Genomic DNA, 22,429 nt, shown 5'->3' with positions numbered 1-22,429 from the left:
GTTTATTTCGATATTAAGGAGATCCTGGAAAATGAAGTAAAATCACTCCGCTTAAATATTGTTCCTATTCTGGACATTTAAAACCCCACTTGTAAATTGTTTCTTACCAGGTTGAGCTTAAAACTACGTCACTGTGAAGCCCAGAGCAGTTAGGCACTTGGATGCTCGGGGACCCTTCCCGTTCTCTCCTGTGGCCATAACCAAAGCGTCGGGGGCTGTGCAGTCTGAGTCACTGCAATTCCCCCGTTTAAGAGACGCACGCGTATGTGAGCGTTTCAAACATGCGGGCAGTGGGTGAGCCGCAGTTCATAGCTCAAGGATCTGGGACATTTCCTTTTTTCTTTTCAATGAGTGTGACGTTCTCTAAACACCGCGGAGGGGCGGGGCTCTCGGTGACAGCGGCCGAGCCAAGGGTGGCCCCTAGCTACCCGCAGGTCTTCGATGTGGACAGTCCTCCGTCTTTGGTTACACCAAGCCCCCTTCGCGCCGGACTGCCGCTCCTGCACAGGCCCTGCTACCCGCTCTTACAGCGCCGCTGTAGCGTGACTTTCGTTAGTTACCGGCGGGCCTCCCGCAGTCCCTGCGCGCAGGCCAAGTCCCCATTCGCGCCTTGCCCTTGGCAGGAAACCGCCCGACTGAGGTTCCCGTGCGCCCGACTCGAGGTGCGTCCCCAGCGCGGCCCCGCGCGCCCAGCTTTGCGCCCGCAGCCCCCCAGTCCCGCCAGGAGGCGCCCCCGGTTCGCCCCGCCCCGCCCCAGGCCCCGCCCCAAGCGGGGCTTTTAAGCTTTATAAAGTTCCTCTTTCGCACTTCGGAGGCTTAGTTTCACTGCTTGAACTTGGGACTCACCGCTGCCCTCAGCTCCGCGTCGGGGACAAGGTAAGACTTGGGTCGGGAAGGAGCACGGCTGCGAGGCGGGCACCACAGCGAACCTGGCGCGAGGCCAGAGGTCTCGGGGTCCATCTCGAGGGCAGCGCAGGGGCCCCAGCGTCGTCGCCAGCAGGGAGCACGCCCCTCGAGGTCGCCCCGACGCCCGTTCCATCCGCTCTTGGTCGGGCGCTCCCGCGGCCCCGGCGCGCACGGGTCGGCCCAGCCCGGGCCCGGGGAGGCCACGCTGTGGACCGGGTCGGATAACGAGCTCGTCGGGGCCCAGGCGTGGCCGAGGTGGGGCCGTCGAAGGAACCCACAGCGGGCGGCAGGCTTAACCGCGGGGGACGGTCCCCCGCCCCGGGGCTGCTTCCCCTGCTCCTCCTTGAGGGGCTCAAACTCACCTCGGCCTCAGGCTCTGGCTTCCCGGCTGGTGGTGGAAGAGAGGCGCTCCGAATTTCGGCCGCTCCGGGCCCCGCGCTCCGCGACCCCTCGCCCTACCCGGCACCTTCCCCGCCTCCGCTCTCCCCGGCCGGCCTCCGGCTCCAGCTGACGCTCGGCGCGCGGGGATCCCCCGCTACGAGGCTGCGCGGCTCGCTAAGGCTGGCTCGCTCTCTGCCTCTTGGGGCTCGCGGGGCCCACCTGATGGTCGCCAGCTGCCGGGGCTCAGGGGCAAAAGAGTGTGCTGGGGCGGAGAGTGCGGGTCCCGGCGAAGGCCGCGGGGGGAGCTGCGGGCGCCGCGCGCCTGGAACGCCGGCCCGAAGGGGAGCCCGCGTGCGAGACACGCCGGGCCACCAAGGGAGTGGGAACTTGGGAGAGGGCACCAGTGGAAACTGACAGTGGCGCGGGAAATGGACTGGCCTCGGCTCGGGCCCGGGCAGGGGAGCAGCAACTACGAGTGCGCAGAGTGTCACGCGCGGTGGCGGTGGGATTGGGAGGGGGTCGGTGGGTGCGCGAAGGCCAGAGCCGCAAGTCTGGGCAGCGCGCGGGCTGCGGGGCGTGACAAGAATGGAGAGTCCGGAAGGTGGGGTGGGAGGACGGCCTCCGGGGAGGCGGCAGGACGGCACGCGGCCAGAGCACCAGCCGGGCCGGCTGAAAGGTGCCTTCTCTTGGGACCTTAGCCGCCCCCGAATCGGTAGCGCGCGCCTTGCCGCCTCGGAGACTCCGGGGCCTCGTGGTCATTGCCGGAGGGCGGCCCTCCTCTCCCCCGCAGCGCAGAGCGGGCGCAGGAGCGGATCTTGGGCGCGCGAGGGGACTGTGCCGGCGCGCTGGACATGAACCTGGAGGGCAGCAGCCGAGGCGGCGAGTTCGGCATGAGCTCCGTGAGCTGCGGCAACGGGAAGCTCCGCCAGTGGCTGATCGACCAGATCGACAGCGGCAAGTACCCGGGGCTGGTGTGGGAGAACGAGGAGAAGAGCATCTTCCGCATCCCCTGGAAGCACGCGGGCAAGCAGGACTACAACCGCGAGGAGGACGCCGCGCTCTTCAAGGTGCCTGGGGCGCGGCTTGGGGGGGTGGGGGGGCAGCGGCCCGCGCGTCCCGACCTGACCCGGGCTCCGCGGGCCCAGTGCGCAGCCGGCAGGCCGGCGGTTCTCAGCGGGGAGGGACGCGCGGGCGCCCCGGAGCGCCGGCTGGCCAGCGCCCCAAGCTCTGGGAGAAGGAGAGGGTTCAGCTTCTCTAGTGGCTCGCAGAGGGAGGACCGGGTCCCAAGTCAGAGCGTGTGGGGCGCGCAGACCCCGAGGGTCAGACGCCGGAGGCTCGCCCACCAGGGAGAGGGGCGGTCCCAGGCCGCACCGCTGTTTCCGCCGGAGCCTCTTTGTGAACCTCTGGATCCCTCTTCGCCTCCCTTGATCCACACGCGTCTGTGTTTCAGGCTCCCCTTCTGTGAACGCCGGTGGGTGTGCTGGGCTGTGCCCCTCACTGTCTGGTCTCTGCTCCTCTGCGTCTGTTCTCTCCCGTCTCTCCCTGAATATTTTTTCGTCTTCTCACTCTCTGTCTCCGGCCTTCACTCTCCTACCTCTCTCTCCTCTCTGGTCCTTCCATCTGTGTGTCTTCCAATGTCTCACTGTCTCTGTCTGACTCCCTCTTTCCAAGTCTCTCTGGAAAGTTCTGTGCTGGTCTCTCTCCCGTCCCCATCGCCTTTGTGTTTCTCTCCCTTCCGCTTTCTCCCCTCTGTCCCTCTCAGGGTCTGTCTGGGGGTTTCTCTCTTGTCCTCTGTGTGTGCGTCGCTGTCCTGACTGTTTCCCCCTCGGGCAGTTTACCCAGCGACCTGCGCATTAGGGCCCAGCCCTACCACCAGTGGGCAGAGCAGGCGAAGGGGACTTCCTCAGGGAACTGGCGTGCAGAATACCTCAGATCCTCTGACGTCCAGAGGTGCTCTATGGGTGGGCCCTCACCCCACAGCTCTGTCCCTGCTTCCAAACCAAGTCACGCCAGACCCTGTGGGTGGAGCCCTTCCAGGGGTCCTCCAATCTCACCCGCCTTTTACAAACACCTGCTGTCTTTCTGTCCCACGTTTTGGGCAACAGTGTGAACCTGAAGCCCCTGACACAATTCTTTCCTTTACAAATGCAATTCCCAGATTCTCTTTGGAAAGACCTGGATTTTAACTTTTTCCCCTCTTCCTTCCCACCAGGCTTGGGCGCTATTTAAAGGAAAGTTTCGGGAAGGCATCGACAAGCCGGACCCTCCTACTTGGAAGACACGTCTGCGATGCGCTCTGAACAAGAGCAACGACTTCGAGGAACTGGTGGAGCGCAGCCAGCTGGACATCTCTGAGCCCTACAAGGTGTACAGGATCGTGCCTGAGGGCGCCAAGAAAGGTGGGTTTCCTGGGTCGGGCCGCCGGGCACTTCAACGCCTCACTTTCACTGTGAGGGTCCCTTTCTCTGCCTGCTGCTTCTTATAGCCTGCCTGCCTCAGCCGCCCAGTCACGCCCAGCAGGCGACTTGCCCAAGTTCTCGGGTCATAAATTGAAATTCTCGTGGTTTTAGTGCAGAATAAGTTCTCAGACTCCAGGTCTCTACCTGTGTGCGTACATGTGTGTGTGCTTTGCAGTAGTTCCACTACGATACGGGCCAGATTTCCAAGCCAAAAATGGAAAAGCTGTTTGAAGCTTTACTCATCCATCAGTCTCTCGTGATTAGCCGTTTTGTAGAAGGGAAGCGTTCAAGCTCCGAATATTGTTACCACTCATAGTAATTTTAGAGTGTGTCATGGTCAACTGGGTGCTTATTCAAATTCACATTCCCACTTGCCGAGATCCTGACCTGTGTGTCAGAGTAGAGCCTGGGAATCTGCAATTTAAACAAACCGCTAGGTGACCTCACTAGCCGCGCATCTCGCTGGGGAGCCCTCGAGGCCACAAGGCCCGCCATGCACTGTTTCTCTACTATGTTATCTGTTTCTCTACTATGCTCCATACATACATTGGACCTTGTGGGAACCAGTTTAATGGCCTGGATAAACAATTGCCCAAGGAAACTGTAGAAAAACGCCTTACTTGTCAGTACTGTGTTCTGCATTCTAGGAATTAAACTCTCAGGTATTTTTCTAAGCCCTTCCAGTTCCCGTTTTCAACACTGTGCGTCTCCCTTTGGCCCAAACACTCAGGAGCGAAGCAGCTGACCCTGGAGGAGCCACAGGTGCCCATGAGCCGCCCGTACAGCATGCCGGCTCCTTACTGCTCACTCCCAGCCCAGGTACGGGGGGGCAGGGCTTCCAGCAGGGGAGGCGGGTCTGCGCGAGGCCCCGGCAGGGACCTACAAGCAAAGCAGCAGAACTCCGTTTCTGCTGTTTGTCAATCTGCCAAACCAAATCCCGGGTCATTGGATGAACGGCTCAGTTTCCACCTGGTGTTGCTGGTTGGAAGTTAGGGAGGGGAGGTGGGTGTGTCTGCCTGTCGGTTAGACTCTGAAATCTGGGAACCGACCTTAGAGTCCAAGATTTTGGGAGCAGGGCTTTATCATGTGAAACCGCAGGGCAGCTGATCCCTGCAGACGCTTCTGATGTGAATCACAGCTCTGTTTTATTCACTTTGCTGGTAAAGGAAGGCACATTTCCCTGCAGTACTTTGGTGCCAGGTTTACCCATATGACGAAGCCTCACATAGGTCATCACTTTACAACACTGTCTCCATTGTGCCTTTTGCTTCTTCATGGCGGGTTTCCACCAAGCCTCTTTGGAAGATAAGGGAGCTCCCGAGGAGTCTGGGGGCTCCCCGAGGCCATCCCCGGGCTGGTCGCTCTCCCCCCAGCTCCCCTCTGGCCCCTCCAGCAGGCTCACACCTACATGATTCCGCCCCACGACCGAGGCTGGAGAGAGTTCGTCCCTGATCAGCCCCACCCGGAGACTCCGTACCAGTGTCCTGTGACCTTCGGGCCTCGCAGCCACCACTGGCAAGGCCCAGCCTGTGAAAACGGTAAGGAGGGAGCTGGGGCAGTTCCTGTGGCCAGAGGGCCTGGCCCCGCCTGGTCTGTCCTCTGTGCCGTCCCACGGCTCTCACCTCCTCCGAGCCGCTAGGAAAGGCCCCGCATGCGGTGAAGGAGGAAAAAGGCCCCCAGAGGAGGACACCAAGGTCCACTGACGCCTGGTCTGCTGTGTGCCAGGACCCAGGCTCGGGCTGCCTCGTGGAACCTTCTTTAAGCATTGCAGGGATCTCGCCAGGCCCCTAAAAACTGCCCTGTTTTGTATAGGGATTCGCTCCCAGAATGCAAGCAACGTGCCCGAAGCTGCTCGGTGAGAGTGAGGGCTGGGTTCAACTCCAGGTCTCCCGGCTCCGGAGCCAGGCCACGCAGGACGGGGTGTCAGGTTTCAGACCGGTTGGCTATATGTTTTAAATTAGCTACTTAGTAAGTTAACATGTTTCTTCCTTCCTGAATAATCTTAAAGTTTATGTTTTAACCTTGGGCAAAAAGTAGTCGGTTTTGTCAGTCTTCCCAGAGAAGACTAGACTGTCCCTTAACGCTGACTGTCTCTGCCTACACTTCTGTGAAGTCAGCGTCCTGCAGCTGAGCCCAGGCACCCCTCCACAGGGACACCAGGAGATTATCGCGCTGGTGGATTTCTCTCAGGCAGTGGTGTGCCCACGGCAGTTGTCACTGGGATTAGAGGTGATAGTAAGAAGGAGATGAATAAATACTATGAAGAAAACAGAAAAGGTCTCCACAAAAGGGTGCCCGATTGGTGTTGGTGCTGGACTAGATTAGATGTGGTCCCCCCGGAGGCCTTCCCCAGACACGAGGATGAGATCTCTCAGCGAAAGCACTGATTTGCTAAGTGCAGAGATCTCACACAGAACGTTCGTGCAGCAAAGCACAAGCTGGCAGGACTTCTGAGCTGTTATTGAAATAGAAATCCTGAGATCAGTCGACACACAGATGGTTCTAGGAGTATTTTTCCAGCCAGGTCCGGGTCACTCTTGCGTGTGGGATTGAAGATGTATGCCATTATTTAGGATCTGTACTGAGTGGCATGTTTACAAAAAAGCTGAGAATTTGGTTTTTTTAGCTTCTCAAGAGTGAGTTGCAGTGAAGGTTTGTTTTCCGTACTGTAGTGAGGGAATCAGCTGACATTGGACGGGTTTCTGGAATTCAGACCCGGGTCCGGGGCATGAGCTCTGCTGAACTAGTGACCCTGGTGAAGAGGCAACGCCTAGAGCTCTGAGAGGATAGACTGGTGGACATATCTTGAAGCATAAGTGACATTAGATGACACGCCAGCACAACGAGGTTCTACCACATACTCTTTCTCTGCTGACATTTAACACGGCAGCTGTGCCGGCAGGAACGTGGCTCAGCCCCTCCTGGTTCCAGAAGCAGCGGCGAAGGGAATGCGGACAAAGCCACGGGCAGGGTTTTGATCCGGCTGTTGGGCGTCAGATCTCACGTAGAGAGACCTGGGCTCACAGCTCTGCCGCGAACTTGCTGTGTGAACGGGTGAATCACGCCTCAGTTACCCTGCGTATCAGTGACGGAGGAATGTTGGTCAAACGGCACAAACTTCAGTTAGGAGATGAATACGTTCTGTGGCTTCAGCCTGGCGAGCACAGTTAGCAATGCTCTGCTGTATTGAAAGTTGCTAGGAAAGTAGGTCTGAAATGTTCTCAGCACGCACGCACACACACACACACACACACACACACACACAGGTAATGAGGTGAGGCGCGGAGGTGTTAACTAACAAAGAAAGGAAGGAAGGAAAGAAGGGAGGGAGGGAGGGAGGAAGAAAATGACAGAGGGCGACTCCAATTTCCCTCCGGCTGTGAAAAGGCTCCTCCCTCCTTCAGCCTTGGTTTTCCCGACTGGACCTCAGCCTCCTTGCCTCTCAAGGGCCCAGGCCCTCCCCCACCGGGCTGGTGCACCCCCGGGGACCGGCGGGCCCCCCTCAGGGAGCCGCCTCCGCTCCCTCTGCCTCCGAGGGGCTCTGTCTAGGCCGCATCTGATTTTTATTTGCAAATGCAGGTTGCCAGGTGACAGGAACCTTTTATGCTTGTGCCCCGCCCGAGTCCCAGGCCCCCGGGATCCCCATAGAGCCAAGCATAAGGTCTGCCGAAGCCTTGGCCCTCTCAGGTGAGTGGGGCTCCCTGGAGGCGGCGTCTGTGAGGGTCCCCTCACCTTTGGGTGGATTCGTGGGGTTGGTGAGCTCAGCTGGGGCCTGGAGCGGGTGGACGCCTCTGACTCCCAGCTGGGAGAACGAGGTTAGCACAGTTAGCACCGAGAGGCCGGCTTCGGACCCTGATCCACTTCTGCAGGCTGGTCTGAACTGAGTCATTCTAAGCTCTGCACTGGCGTCTGACTGTCCAGGAATGTGCGGACCCTCCAGTTCCGTTTACCGAGGGTCTCCCTACAGCCAGCACCCCCATGACGCAGTGCAGCTTCTTGCAACAGCGCAGGGGCTGCTCGTTTTTGGAAAGCTCACCCTCCCTGCAGGCTTAGCCACAAACAAACAGTGGCCCCGTCGGTTTCCCGGGACGCGAGCTCTGGGTTCTCCGTCCTCGGCACGCTTGGTGCCTCGGTGAGGAGCATCTTGCATCGTGTGTCTTGCAAACAAATACAGATCAGATCTGGCTTTTAGAGTCTCTCTCTAAAGGAATCCCCATACCTCAGCGGTCTCTCCTGTTTTAAGGAAGATACCTGAGGTTTACTGAGCACGTGTAGTGTACGTATATTTACTTTTTAGATAATGTTTTGATTGTTTTAAAATGAGATTTGCATATATTGAAAATGGAAAGCTTAAGCTTCAGAATTCTCACCTTGCCCCCTGGCCTCTTTGAAAATGAGCGACAGAAAACAAGCTGAATTCTCAAGGTTTCAGGAGAGGAGAGCTGGGGCCCTTCCTTGCACCCAGGGGAGCTGGCCCACCGTCCTTGCACCCAGGGGAGCTGCCCACCCTTAGGCTCCTTTTGGTTCTGAGACTCTGAGGGAAGCCTGCTGCCTTTCTTCTTAGTTGCTCCTGGACAGTGGAGGGAGGAGAGGTTTCTGAACAGAAAGGCCTGTTTGTTTTTAGGAACTTTCAAACCCTTTTCTTGAGCACATAAGACTTGTGTGGGCGCCTGAAGAGTAGGAAATAAACAGCTATTTATATCCCCATGACCTCGTGATTTCTGATGACGTTCAGTGAAATGAAACCTCGAGTGGCCGACACCCACTCCTCGGGGTTCACAGCGGCAGGAGTCACAGAGGAGGCTTGAGGCAGTGATGTGGGTTGTTTGAGTCTCAAAACCTGCCCTTGAGGGATGAGAGGCTTTTGTGGGTTTCTCTGGGTGTGCGCAGTACAGACTAGTTAGCAGCCTGGCCCGTTGATCAGAGGACTGCCACCCGCTCAGGTTTGAACCCCGCAGTTACTGTGGGAGCTGTTGCCTCTCGGGAAGCCCTTTGGCACTCCAGGTCAGTGGCCCTTGGCAAACCTGGCCTGGTCCTTTCAGCCCATGGGTCGCATTTTAAAGAAGGTTCTAAAATCAGCAAAGTTTCAAAAATGAGTTCATCTCGTTTAGTGTTTGAGAAGCACAGTTCTAGAGCCAGCCTCAGACTCAGACACAAAGCGAAGTGGGTCTCAGCGGCCTTTACGCTTGGGACGTTTCCCTCGCGAGGTAATTTTATTATACAAGTGGTACGTATACAGTGGAAAAATAATTTAGAAATCAGAAAAGCAAAAAATGGAAAATAGAAACGTCATAGTCCCACCACCCAGAGATCACCACTGTCAAGGCTTATGCTTCCCAGAACTTCAATGCGTACTTGGATGTGTATAATTTTTTTAATGTAACTGGTATCATATTGATATTTTAGGGTAGTTTTGGATATGTGGACATATTTGCTTTTTTTTCCTGAAACACCATTGTACTCTTTTTGCTGGTAGGAATTATTTAAACTTAGGGTTTACTTCTTCCAAACTCCAAACTGATCGCTGTGCTTAAAATGAACTTCTGTTCGGCGGCACACGACTCGCTGTATTAGACCTAAGTGTTGCCATCACCACCCCTGTGCTCTGCCCCCCCAAAAAATCTATGTCCCATACATTTGGAAAACGCTGAGCTAGAGGACATTACCCAGACTCGTACAGAGCTTCTCCACCACGGGGTGAGTCTCCGGGAGGGACGTAAGGCCTTGCAACGTCCGTCCCCCAGGCCCCTTCTGACGAGCGTCCCACCAAGGACACTTTGCTCTGGGCAGTCATTTGGCATCCTGGGGGGCACCAGCACCTTGACTCCTTAGCACTGACCCCGACGGGCCTGTGTTTGCAGACTGCCGGCTCCACATCTGCCTGTACTACCGGGAAGTCCTGGTGAAAGAGCTGACCACATCCAGCCCCGAAGGCTGCCGGCTCTCCCACGCCCACACCTATGACGCCAGCAGCCTGGACCAGGTCCTCTTTCCCTACCCGGAGGACAACGGCCAGAGGAAGAACATCGAGAAGCTGCTGAGCCACCTGGAGAGGGGCGTGGTCCTCTGGATGGCCCCCGACGGGCTTTACGCCAGGAGGCTGTGTCAGAGCAGGGTCTACTGGGACGGGCCCCTGGCGCTGTGCAGCGACCGGCCCAACAAGCTGGAGCGGGACCAGGCCTGCAAGCTCTTTGACACGCAGCAGTTCTTATCAGGTGAGGGGGCGTGTGTCTGCCGGAATGGGCCCTACCTGTGAGGCTTGGGGAGGACGGAGCTGGCGACGGCACGCCTGCCACAGGGGGCGAAGGCCGCAGGCCACTCCCAGCAGGTCTTCCTTCTGTGAGGCCCTGAGCCCGCGGGGCCCGATGCCAGAGTAGGTCTCCTGTTGGTCCGCCTGCCACCCCATCAGAAGGGCTGTGGAGGGGGATCGTCGGGGGCTGTGGTTCAGGCTGAGGTCTTGAAACGCCGGGATTCATCCAATACTCACCAACTAACAAGCTTCATACTTCACCGGCCAGTGTGTTCTCAGCAAGCACACCTGTTGGTGTTCCAGCTCTTTTAAGGGTCCTAGAAAAATCATAGGGTTATAAGTACACTGTGAGCATCCGTGGTTCTGAGACGTATCAACCCCGAGCAGATGCTTTCCAGCAGCTGGGACCACGGCGAGCGTGTTGAACTGATGTTGCAGAGGGGAAATTATGAGATGGCTTTGAGTTGTTTCTAGGTTTCAAATCACATTTTCCAGAACCAGTAGGTTTTGTTTTCCCAGTTTTGATTTCATGACAATTCAGTCAGCCCTGGGCCGGCTTTTGTGAGGCCTTCGGCCACCTTCTGGTGGAAGGTGGTCCAGAGTTTCCACTTAGCTGTCCGCATTCACAGTGCTGCTTCTGGACGGAGAAGCGGTTGCCCTGCTGGCTACTGCCCGTCCTTCCTCAACCTCATTCTTAACTCTTCTCATACAGGCGCGTCCTCAGAAACACCCTGTGTCTTTGGGCTGTCACGGGCCCCTCCTTTCCCTGAAGCTGCTTCGCGATTCAGTTCACGTGAAGCACAGAGCACCTGTGAGCTCCACCACCAGATACTCGCTCAGCCTTTGGGGCTCAAGTGGCCCACATTTGCTCAGGCTCCTCCAAATTCTCTTGCTGCCCCAAACAAACATGTCCCTGGATGACTCACCCTCCCCCAGAGGCAAAACGGGAGGAAGAGAGAGAGCTGAGGCTCTGGTCTCCAGGCAGCCCCCCCCTCCCCCGACCCAAGCTGCGAGCTGCCTCCAGGCGGACTGTTCTGTCCATCCTGGGGCCCAGCGTGTGGACCGAGCGGGGCTCCGAGGAGGGGCCGAGGGCCGCACCTCTGGGGTCTGAAAGAGCCCTGCCTTTGGATCTCCTCCGAGGCCGTGGGTCTTGGAAGCAGAAGACATGCTGGGCCGGGGGCTTCATCCAGGGAAGGGGCCCGCTTCTCTGGCAGGCGGGACGCCGGCAGTCGGCCTCCGGGGGCGGTGTGCTCGCTCATGCTTGCGACCAGGAGCTGCTCTGGCTTGGCGGCTTCCTCTGTGCCCAGGGCAACCTCTTATCTTGAAGTGTTTACTGAGGCTCAAGGAGGAAACTGTGAACTAAAGAGCTGCAGCTGTGCAGACCAGCCCCACAGTCGCGGATTCCCGCGAACATTCTCGAGCTACCAGGCAACTCGGCCGACTTTTTCAGAGAACTGTGCCAACGCGGCAGGCGTGGGTGTCACCTCCCACCTCGCACTGTGGAAGCTTTGCACACGTTCTGCCGAAGTCGGTTAGGTTTGATTTGAATTCTGGAAGAGAAAAAAGCAGGAAGTCAAATGGTCCAGTGAGTGAGCTAGAAACTTTTCTTCGGTTGAAGAGAACAGTGGAAATCTTTGAGAACCACCCATTCAGGCCCCGCAGGCTGCTGGGGACAGCCCCGCCGTGCAGCGGCTCACGTCTGATAAGGCGGCAGCCGCAGCTCTGCAGACGGGCTAGCGCCTGCGTGAGCGCACTTCTTCTGGGGACCTGAGGACAAGCAGGAGACCCTAGAGGACAAGCAGGACAGCCGGAGGCCTGAGGGTGGGCAGGGACAGCGTCCCATCAGGGTGAACGCAGGCGCCTTCGGGACACGCATCCACAAAGGTGGGCCCGGCGCTTCATCCAGCGCCGCCCTCCCTTCTCAAACCCACGGCTGCCCCTGATGGGCTCAGCCTCCCAGATTCTGCGGTGCCCGAGTCACGTGGACCGCGGGTTTGAGGGCTCGGCAGCTCTGAGATGAGGTTTCTAAGTCATCCTGGCTCAAGTCAGAAAAGTCTGATTTTAAAGCACATTTTCTCCGTGTGTGAGGGACTCTTTCGGCTCCATTTCCTTTTCCTCCTTCACCCCTTCCTGCTGCCCTCGCCTCCTCTGGGTCCAAGGCTGCAGAGCAAGGTGCGTGGCCCCCTTGAAGTGAAGGCGGGGCCGCGGGAGAGACCCGCGTGAACGGGCGTGCGCACTCCTGCGTCTGCTCCCACTGTCCCCCCTGCTCTGGCCTCCAGGTCAGCGTGGGCTCCCTCCCCAGCCTGCGTCCAGCGCTCGGCTGGCTTTCTGAGCGGTTTCTCTTGTGCTCTCTGCAGAGCTCCAAGCCTTTGCTCACCATGGCCGGCCTCTGCCAAGGTTCCAGGTGACGTTGTGCTTCGGGGAAGAGTTTCCAGATCCCCAGAGGCAACGGAAGCTCATCACTGCTCACGTGAGTGTCCAGTCACCTTCGGGTGTTTGAGTTTCCCTGACCCTCGTCAGGGACAGGGCCCCATTTAGAGGAGTTCAGATGAGAAGTAAGTGTCCAGGGACCTGGGCAGAGGGGATGGAGGGAGGGAAGGTGTCCAGTGAGTGGTGCAGGGGTGCAGCCCAAGGACCATGTGCCTCCCAGCCCTGGACATCTGCTCATCACCGCTGGGGGTGACCTCCAGCCCTGGGCGGCACCCATCCCATCTTTTTTATTTTTCAAGGAAATTGTCATATTCCCATTTTACAGGGTTTTAAAAGGATGATGCTAAAAGTTGCCCTTTAAAATTCTTCACGTTTAATATTGCTTTTAAAATGCCAACCAGCTGATCTTCACTTGAAGGGAAAGTTTTTCCCAAGTGGGAAGCTGTCCACTGACTTGAGTATTTTGTAGGCCCCCTCCTAATGTCCCCCCAAATCCTCTTTTATCTCTGCATTTTTAGAAACTATTTAATTTTTGGAAACCAAGGCCATGTGCTATTTGGAGGCGTGAAATCTCTCAAGGACGTCAAGTCGCTCAGGCCACGGTCATGTTCTCCAGCAGAGCTTAAGATGCATTCACCTGTGCAAAGTAAACATCTTTCACAGAAAAGGAAAGAAAAAGGGTTAGATAGATAACATGTAGCATTAATTTGCCACAGAAAACAGAGTTTTGAATACTTAAGATTTTTGAATTTGAAATTTGAAGACTCTGTATTGCTACATACCTGCAAGGGTTATTAATGGGCCCAGGTAATGGGCAGCAACAGGTAAAAAGTTACATCAAATAATAACAGAATTCAAGTCAGATTTTATTTTATTTTTTTTAAACACCTTTATTGGAGTATAATTGCTTTACAATGGTGTGTTAGTTTCTGCTGTATAACAAAGTGAATCAGCTATACATATACATATATCCCCATATCCCCTCCCTCTTGCGTCTCCCTCCCACCCTCCCTATCCCACCCCTCCAGGCGGTCACAAAGCACTGAGCTGATCTCCCTGTGCTATGCGGCTGCTTCCCACTAGCTAGCTATTTTACATTTAGTAGTGTATGTATGTCCATGCCACTCTCTCACTTCGTCCCAGCTTACCCTTCCCCCCTCCCCATGTCCTCAAGTCCATTCTCTAGTAGGTCTGCATCTTTATTCCCATCCTGCCCCTAGGTTCATCAGCACCATTTTTATTTTAGATTCCATATATATGTGTTAGCATATGGTATTTGTTTTTCTCTTTCTGACTTACTTCCCTCTGTATGACAGACTCTAGGTCCATCCACCTCATTACAAATAGCTCAATTTCATTTCTTTTTATGGCTGAGTAATATTCCATTGTATACATGTGCCACATCTTCCTTATCCATTCATCTGGTGATGGACATTTAGGTTGCTTCCATGTCCTGGCTATTGTAAATAGAGCTGCAATGAACATTGTGGTACATCTAATAATGTTCCTTATTGAAATCTGAAATAAAACACTAATCTTAAACACACATCCCCTGCTTCTTGATTATAAAATCAAAAAACAACCAACCAATAAACAGAAATATAGTCCCCACAAACTTTAGAGTTTTCTCATGGATTCTCTCCAGCGATCGATAGATTTATTGATATAATAACTGATTCTTGTTAACAACTGTCAAAGGACTAAATAGTCTTGGTCCTGGTGAGTAACATCTCTGAAAGCGGTGGTGAGCCCCTGCGTCTGAGTCTCCGGGCTTGGACACAGCGACCTGGCTTGGTGAGGACATAGCCCCAGCTGGGACCATGAGCCCGAGCTGTTGGAGGACGGATGCGTGTGCACCCAGGAGTCCTGCTCCTTTTATTATGGATTTAATTTACTTCAGTTACCTCAGATGAGTTACGCTTAAGTCATTTTATGTCAAATAACATAAAGGCTCACGTGACTAGCACAATCGATTGGCTGAAAGCATTCGGATCTCTTAGATGCTGCAAGTTCAGGAAAAGCTGAACTTGTTGGATACTTTCTGGTGAATGTGGTCCACACTAATAGCCAAAGTAGAGGAATCTTGGGTCAGTTAACTTCTCTTTTTCCACAGTAGCAGTTTTGCTGTTGTTTGGTTTTGCTTCTTTCTTTCTTTTATCTTTGGTTTAGAAATATACAGATTACCAGGTCATCCATGAATTGTAAATCACTGAGCCCCTCATCCCTGTCAAACTGCAGATGTGGAAAAATAAATCCATTGGCCTAAATTACCCGATTACCTTAACTTTACCTTTAACTTGGTCGTTTTATCCGATTAGCTTCATTCAGTCCTAGTTTAACGTAAGTTTCAAGCGGCGGCTGGTTTACAGGTACCAGCTTTCCCTTTCCCTTCAACGGAAACCCAGAATTAAGTATATTCTGTTTGTAGGCTGGTGTATGCGAGGACTCACACAAAGGCAGTTCTCCAGAAGGCTCCCAGTGTGGCGTGTTTCGATGAGTCATAGCACCTAACTTTAGACCTGACTGTATCCTTAGGTATGGAGGGTTATTGCAGGATGTTAGATAGAAGAGCTCAGTAACACCTTTTTTCAATCTTTCACTAAAGGTCGAACCTCTGCTGGCCAGGCAGCTGTATTATTTTGCTCAGCAAAACAGTGGACATTTCCTGAGAGGCTACGACTTACCCGAGCACGTCAGCAGCCCCGAGGATTTCCACAGGCCCATCCGCCACTCCTCCATCCAAGAGTGAGGACGCCAAGACCAGAGACGTTGCTTCATTGTAAATGAAGAGAACAGCTGACTGAGCCCCTACTTTTTCTTTTGAGGAATGTGGGAACTGGGGCTTCAGTCCCACACCTGAGGAAAACATTGAATTGACAGATGAGCTTTTTCCAAAAGGAAGAATGGTATTCAGGGTCTTCTGTAGACCCTGACGATAATGTGAAAACTGACTAAAATGTGTTTACATTTACTGAAATGCCATGTCCAGTTTGATGTGGACTCTCTCTTGCATGAAGACTGAGAAACCTGTGTTTCAGTGCTTACCACTAAGGACGGCATGAAGGCGCCCGAGAGCCGTTCTGTTTCTCAGGGAAGTAAAGCCTAAGTTTGAGTCTGCTCTGCCCACAGGAGAAATGTACCGACACCTGTGGACAGCTGCTCTGTAGGAAATGCTTGCTGATAGAAGGACACAGACTCAGCCCTGGGGGTCCCTCCCCAGGATGGCCCCCGCCCACCTCCCATCCACACTCCCTATAGCCCCAGAAGCTAGTAGGCGAGACTCCGCTGTGTTTTCTTGAGCCAAAAGCATTAGGGCCGCCCTGAATAGAGCATTTTTTCTACCAATGACTGGTTAAGATAGTTGTCTTTTTGTCTCTCGTTCTATAGAAATTATTGCTAAAAATTTTTTTTCTTAAAGACAACAACAAAAAAAGACAGCTCAGCAATCCGAGTACTAAAGGTGTATTTTTGAAACGTGGTCGACATTTCCCCTCTGGTCCTGCTTGTTTGTTAGGTGACCAGTTACCACGGCAACACTAAGAGGAGGAGCCCCTACTTGTCCCGGTGGCGAGTCCTGTAGGGAAGGGAGGGCAGGGCTTCACAGATTGAGTAATTGCAGGCTCAGTGAGCTGCTCTTGCTTATTGGTATATTATGTGCTTCCTCGTGCCAGTGACGGTTTGACAGGGCCTTAAAAATGCTGGGCTTTTTCCAAATACAGCTCTTCGTAGAATTACTAAGATCTCCACTTGCGTACTTAAACCTGATCGCTTACTTGTTGTTCCTTCTGGGAAAGTAGAGATATTTAGACTGTGACGTAGCAGCTGTATTTCTGTCATACCGGGAAATAACTGCTGTTACTTTTAGGCTCAGCACAGGACTCGATAGTTCTCTTATTCTAGTCTATATTTTTAATTCATTCAACAAACTTGCATTAGGCAGATTGGAGCTTTTATCCAGCTTAGTAAGCAATGAAGCCTGAGAATGTCGTTTCTTTCTGTTTTTTCTTTTGAAGAAGTTTTTAGGGATAAAATAATACATATCAACTACAGAAAATATAAACTGTATAAAAGGGCAAACACCAAGTGAATCTTCCTTTGTTCCAGGCCCAATCCTCCTCCCTAGAGCTGTCCACAAGAAGAGTTTGATTCTTCCAGCACGTTTTGCTTTTCTATAAATATACATAAACTTAAAACACCTCGGGGGCCTTCCGTGCACTCACTCGTGTGCAGTGTCCTGTCAATCCCACGACACAGGTTCACCTCGTTCTTCCCAGAGGTGGGGCTTCAGCAGCCACCTCGTGGTCATCAGCACAGTTTAAGGTGCATCAGCCACTCGGAATAAACACATTGGGACAGTAGATGGTATTCTGTGGTCTGCAGTGACTTATGCATCTTATAGATGCGAGTATTGGGGGGTATATTACCCCAAGGTGGAGACAGATGAGCCACTAGCGCCCAGAGCGGTAGGTGTGTCCCGGCCGTGCCGTCCTCCCGGCTCTTCAAGGAGACGCTTACTTTCAGTTGTTGTTATGGGCCCTTTCCTTTTTCTCCCTTTTCAAACATTAAGCTGCTTTGACTCTGGAGTTACATTTTCTGGAAAATGCTGTTGGCCTGGGCCAGGCCCCCTTCCCACCTCCACACTCAGGTGTGTTGGCGTTCTTTCGTTCTGAGGGATCCAGAGCGTGAGGGGTAAATGGACTAATTATGAAACGGTCCCGATGAAGGACCCTGACAGCTGTCTCAGGACATTTGAGAAGGGGCCTCCTTCCCTGACAGTGGCCTCAGCAAACCAGAGTTGAGTTTGCTCGCAGAGCTTAGGTGCTGCAGAGCTTAGGCCCTTGTTATCCGAAGGCGCTTTGAGGTTCGCAGGAGGGGAAAGTGTAGGCCACAGGGACGTTCCTGCCTTATTTCTCGTTCTTGAGACTTAGGAACACCATGGGCAGTAACCGGCGTCTTCCGGAACACTACGGAGAGCTCGTTGAAACCAAGGCTTTGGAAGCCGCTCGGTCACGGTACAGAGCACCCAGAAAGACGGCCCTGTTTGAGACTGCTCCCCTGGGAGAGAGCGCACCACGGTGTGGGAATCACCTACACCGGCCGTGAGCAGAGCGGCATCCGTGAGGCTCAGGTGTGAACAAGATCGTCTTCCTGTGTCACTGCGTGCAAGCCTTGGTGCAGGTCTGCCGTAGGCCGATGTCCACGAGGCTGGTGATGGGGTTGCATCCACAGGGAAGGCTGCACCAGGGAAGGTTGTTTTTTTTTTGTTTTGTTTTGTTTTTTTTTTTGCATGAGTCATTTTTTCAGTAAAAATCCAGACACAGTTCAAAGCCCCTTCCGTTCCTCTTTGGTCACGTTTCTCCCCTTTCTCCACGGGCGAATGCCTCTCTGACGGTGGCGCACTTCCCCAAGCTCTGTATTTTAACACGCGCCCCCTGAACGGCTTGTAGCTGGCTGGCGCCGATCTCAATGCCGCTTTCGGGCCGCCCTGCCACAGGCATCCGTGTGCAGCTTGCCTTTTCCACGGCCCGCCTCAGAGCTGGACCCCCGGCAGTGTGCTCACTGCGGTGGGAGAGCCGTCACGTGAATGCAGTGAAGGTCGGCTCTGCTGGTATTTCTCTTCCCGGCTTTCAGGAGGACATGTGCGTGGAGTATGGCTGAAGCGCAGGAGAGACGGGCCAACCTCCTCCAGGGTCAGCTCGCATCTTGCCTTGGACCCTTGGAGACGGGAGGGGCCTGACAGGTCGCGGGTGCCCCCTGCGTCCCGCTCTGCAGGCGGAGAGGGCCGCGTGGCTCCCTCACCCCGATGCTGCGCTGTGCAGCCGCCCGGGCGCCAGGCTGAGCATTCCTTGGACAAGCGTACATCATCGTGTCACGAATTCTGCTGTAAATCGCTTTTCAAAGCAGACTGATGTTTGTGATAACGTGGCGTTTTAGATACTTGATAAATAAAGACTTTGTAAAAAAGTGATCTGTTACGGGCCCGTGCGTGTTATTAATCCCTTATCTGGATAGCTTTTTAATACTTCCTCCTTCTGCTGCGTTCGGCAGCCTGTTTCCTTCCTGGTTCCCGTGAGCCTCGCTAAAATCAGATCTCAGAGTGCGCAGCTTGTTCATAAACACCTGCCCCCGCGCCCACCCTCCGATGCCCGCTAAGCAGGACAGGAACGACCCTCGCCCCCTGGCTGCGTCTCACAAGTTCCCGCAGAGCCGAGGACACTGTGTCAACATTTCCTTCGATTCTGTCGCTGTTGCTAAAGGGCAGGGGCTGTAGCACCTTGAACGTGGAAAATGACATAAAGCCGTGTGTGGGGAGCACAGATGAGGCCGTGCGCCCTCCTCCCCCGGCTCTGGCCGCTGTGACCCGCCCTTCAGCCCGCCAGCTCCTGTTCGCCGTCACAGTGTTAAAATCCTTGCAGCGAAGATGGAGTGGAGCTGTCAGCAGTGACTGCACTTTGCAGCCAGGAGCCCAGAATGTTAGCTAAGAAAGTTTTGGATGTGCTAAGTGGTAACCAAACAGAAATAATGGGAAAATAAACTACGACACTGCTTTCGGGGGCTCTGTCTGCTCAGAAAGTGTGGAAGGATGTGAGTCAGTGTCATAGCAAGCTTTTTCACATGATCTATCAACTCATTACATCTGAAAGAGGGTTTAAAGGGATTCTGTGCCCTTGAACTTGTTCTCAAGTAATTCCACACCTCTGTCAAGTACCACATTTGTAAGATTTCTTCACACACAGGGCGCGTTTGGCTGCATTGGATTCAGTTTCCTTGACAAGTAAACCCTTTTGTGTGGAGTGCATGAGCAAAGCACGCCTCTGCCCGAGAAAATCATCACCTTTCACATCATCTCTCTGGAAGGAAATTCCAGGGGTCATACTAGGTCATTTTCTTCTAGGAGAAGCTATACCTAAATTAACCCTGGCAGCTGGATCAACGTCTTCTGACTTAGAGGAGAGTTATGAATTCAAGGCTGTTACGGGCACCTGGAGAACTGGGAACTCTTTCAGCGACCCCTGTCCCCCAGGGGACAGTGTGTGTCCCATGCTGTCCTTGGAGACTTCCCGGAGGGCAGAGGCCTTGATGCCGTCAGCAGGCATCTGCCACAATATATCATAAAGTTCATTTTACCCCAGTCCTTGAGCGAATGGTCAGAAGTTTGGAATCTGCGGCCACTTTATGATCCTTGAAAGCTGTTACTTTGCTTCTTTAAAAATTACCATTCTCAGTTTCCCCCCTTTCCCATCTGGCGGGCATGATGGTGGCTTCGTAGAAAATCATCCCAGCAAATAAAACATCTTTGCCTCTTTTGTCCTCTCTTTCTGGGTCAGGTTTCCACAGCAACCTTCCTCTGGAGGAGAATCAGCAGGTCATCCAACACCTCGGTCCTCATTTCTCACCATCTCCTCGGTCCTGCTGAGCGGCCACAGGGCCCCAGGCCCCTCCTCTCTCCTGGAAGACCTCTCCTGCTGCCACATGGCCACCCCTTTCCTCCACCAGGGCCCAGCTCTGACGGCGTCCCTTTCTGGAGGCATTTCTTCACCCCCAGGAGGTTGCACCCGCTGTTTGGCTCAATGAAGGGTAATGTTGAAATACTGGAGAAACGCTCCTTCCATGTATACCCACCTTGCTCACTCGCAGGGCAGAAAGAGGGCACTGTGGCTCTTGTCCTCCAAAGACACTGGCTCTTGTTGAGAAAGGAGTGGACTCAAGGAGACTGGAGTTTAAGAAAGATCAACCCTTTCAGCCCTTCTGGACTCAGATGCCCAGAGCCAAGGACAGAAGACAGAATGAGAAGAAGTGAGGGTGCAGTTGTCAGTGGCTCCCAGGTGAAGGAGAGCTGTCCTCTGTCTCCTGGAAGGAGGCTCTAGGGAGTGGACCTGAAAATAGCTTGTTGGAGGAGCAGTTCACGCAGGTTCAGAGGGTGGGGGGCTGGACGGGAGGAGAGCTCCACGCACTCTGTGCGGGCTGAGCGGTGGACACTTGGGTGTGTCTGAGTGGAGATCAAGCTGAGGACCAGTGCCCCACACTTTCTCCCCTGCCAACCACCTGGCATCACAGAGGCAGCACCAAATGTAGTGCCAACTCAAGGAAAGGGGAGCGATCCAAAGCGAATTGAGATTGCACTTCCCTGGGGGAGTAAGAGCTAAAATGAAAATTACACCGTTAAAGAAAACATGAATTGTATTGCTTGAGAACATTAGCCAAGGCTTCCATTTGTACCTGCTGCGTCTGTGGTATGACACTGGCCACTCTTTGTTGTAGTCGCCTATTCATTAGTTTTCTTCCCTAAATAAACTGCTTGAAGACGGGCGTTGGGCCTCACCATGTACAGTAAATTCCCTACATACGAACCTTCAAGTTGCAAACTTTCAAAGATGTGAACGTGCGTTCACATGCCCAGTCACGTAAGTTAGTTCACGTGTCTGGCGTACATTGTCACGTGCCTGCATCCTTGACAAGTGGTTGTACTTTTGTGTACTTTACTATACAGAGTACAGTAGTACAGTATCTTTATTTCAAGCCCAGGATGTCCAGAAGCAAGTGTAAAAGCTGTAGCTGGTACTACTGTACTTTCCAGAGTCCTGTACTGGAAGATTCAAAATGTTTTCTTTATTTTCGTGTTTGTTTTTTATGTATTATCAGTGTGAAAAATATTGTAAACCTATTACAGTACAGTACTACATAGCCAGTTGTGTTAGTTGGGTACCTAGGCTAACTTTGTTGGACTTACAAACAAATTAGACTTACGAACGTGCTCTTGGAATGTAACTCGTTCATATATAGGGGACTTACTGTACCTGGTACCTGCAGGGCACCACACACGTGACTCGGAAGGATCTGTCCACTACACCCAGCAGTGTCCAGGGCTGGTGAGCTAAATGAAGGCCACATATAGAATGGGACACCATGTCCCATTTCAACATGTGCAGTGGAGAAATGTTTGTTAACGTGGTTAGGTGAAAAGAAAGCAGGTTTTACAACAATGTGATAAATGTTGAAAATTTTTATGAAATCCATGTGTGAAATTTTTTTGAATAGTCAAAAGTGTAAATTGTAACTCTGAGTGTTGGAGTGATGGAGATTTTTATTTTTCTTGTCCACTTTTCTGTGTTTTCCAAAGTTTCTCCTATGATCATATATTTAGTACCAGAAGGGAAAAACTAAAAAGCACAAAGTGTAGCCCTTCTAGGTTGGCATATCCTTTTCAATGTGTGGGGGGGGTTCTTTCTTAAGTCGCTATATGGGGTCCCCAGTGGTCCCGTTTCCAGGAGACACAGAGCACAGGGTGGCCTTCCTGCCGGGAAGCAAGGGACCCCTGGTGCTCAGCCCTCCCCTGGCCCCAGGGGCTGCCAGTCTCCCACCTTCCTTGGGTCCCTGTCTTCCTGCTATTTCCCCTGGAAAGACGATCTCCTCAGAACCATCTGTTCTCCACCATGGATGCTCCATATTATGCTTGAGGCCCTCTCTGGTCCCTCTGAGGTCCTCCCTAAGCCTCCATCACCTCCACGCTCCCTGGGGGGCCTGCATCCCTCCCTCCCCCCGCCACCAACCCTATTTGCTCGTGCAGCCTCACTCTTTGCCTTACTTCATGTGAATGGCAAAAGGTAGGGGTTGCTTGAAAACAGGAAGGAAAAAAGCCTTGATGTATATTTTTAATTGTGGTAAAATGTATGGTCTTTAAGCCCATGGCTCAGCGGCATCATGTACGTTCACTTAACGCTGTGCAGCCTTCACCACCATCATCCCCAGAACTCTTTTCATGTCTCCAACTGAAACTCTGTCCCCAATGACACTAACTCCCCCTCCCTCTCCCTCAGCCCCTAGAAACCACCATCTACTTTCTGTCTATGAATCAGACTCCAGGGGCCTCATGTAAGTAAAGTCATTCAGTACTTGTTCTTTGTAACCGGTTGATTTCACGAACATAATGTCCTCGAGGCCCGCCCGTGTTGTAGCCTGTGTCAGGACTTCCCTCCTTTTTAAGGCTGAATAATGTTCCATT

General features: G+C 53.5%; 1 protein-coding gene across 1 annotated transcript; it reads left to right on the top strand.

Annotated features, from left to right (window-relative positions):
- Positions 1–834: 834 nt before the first annotated feature.
- Positions 835–15,751, top strand: IRF4 (interferon regulatory factor 4). Its single transcript, XM_082847194.1, has 9 exons — positions 835–876; positions 2,078–2,354; positions 3,500–3,686; positions 4,477–4,565; positions 5,140–5,284; positions 7,326–7,433; positions 9,608–9,961; positions 12,354–12,466; positions 15,032–15,751. Exons 2-9 carry the CDS (start codon positions 2,139–2,141, stop codon positions 15,173–15,175), a joined length of 1,356 nt encoding a protein of 451 aa, XP_082703320.1. The 5' UTR covers positions 835–876; positions 2,078–2,138; the 3' UTR covers positions 15,176–15,751.
- Positions 15,752–22,429: the final 6,678 nt, after the last annotated feature.

Source organism: Leucopleurus acutus, assembly GCF_964270905.1.
Source record: "Leucopleurus acutus genome assembly, chromosome: 10".
Lineage (NCBI taxonomy): Eukaryota > Metazoa > Chordata > Mammalia > Artiodactyla > Delphinidae > Leucopleurus > Leucopleurus acutus.
Note: the sequence above shows the minus strand (reverse complement) of the source record. Positions and strands in the feature narration are given on the sequence as shown.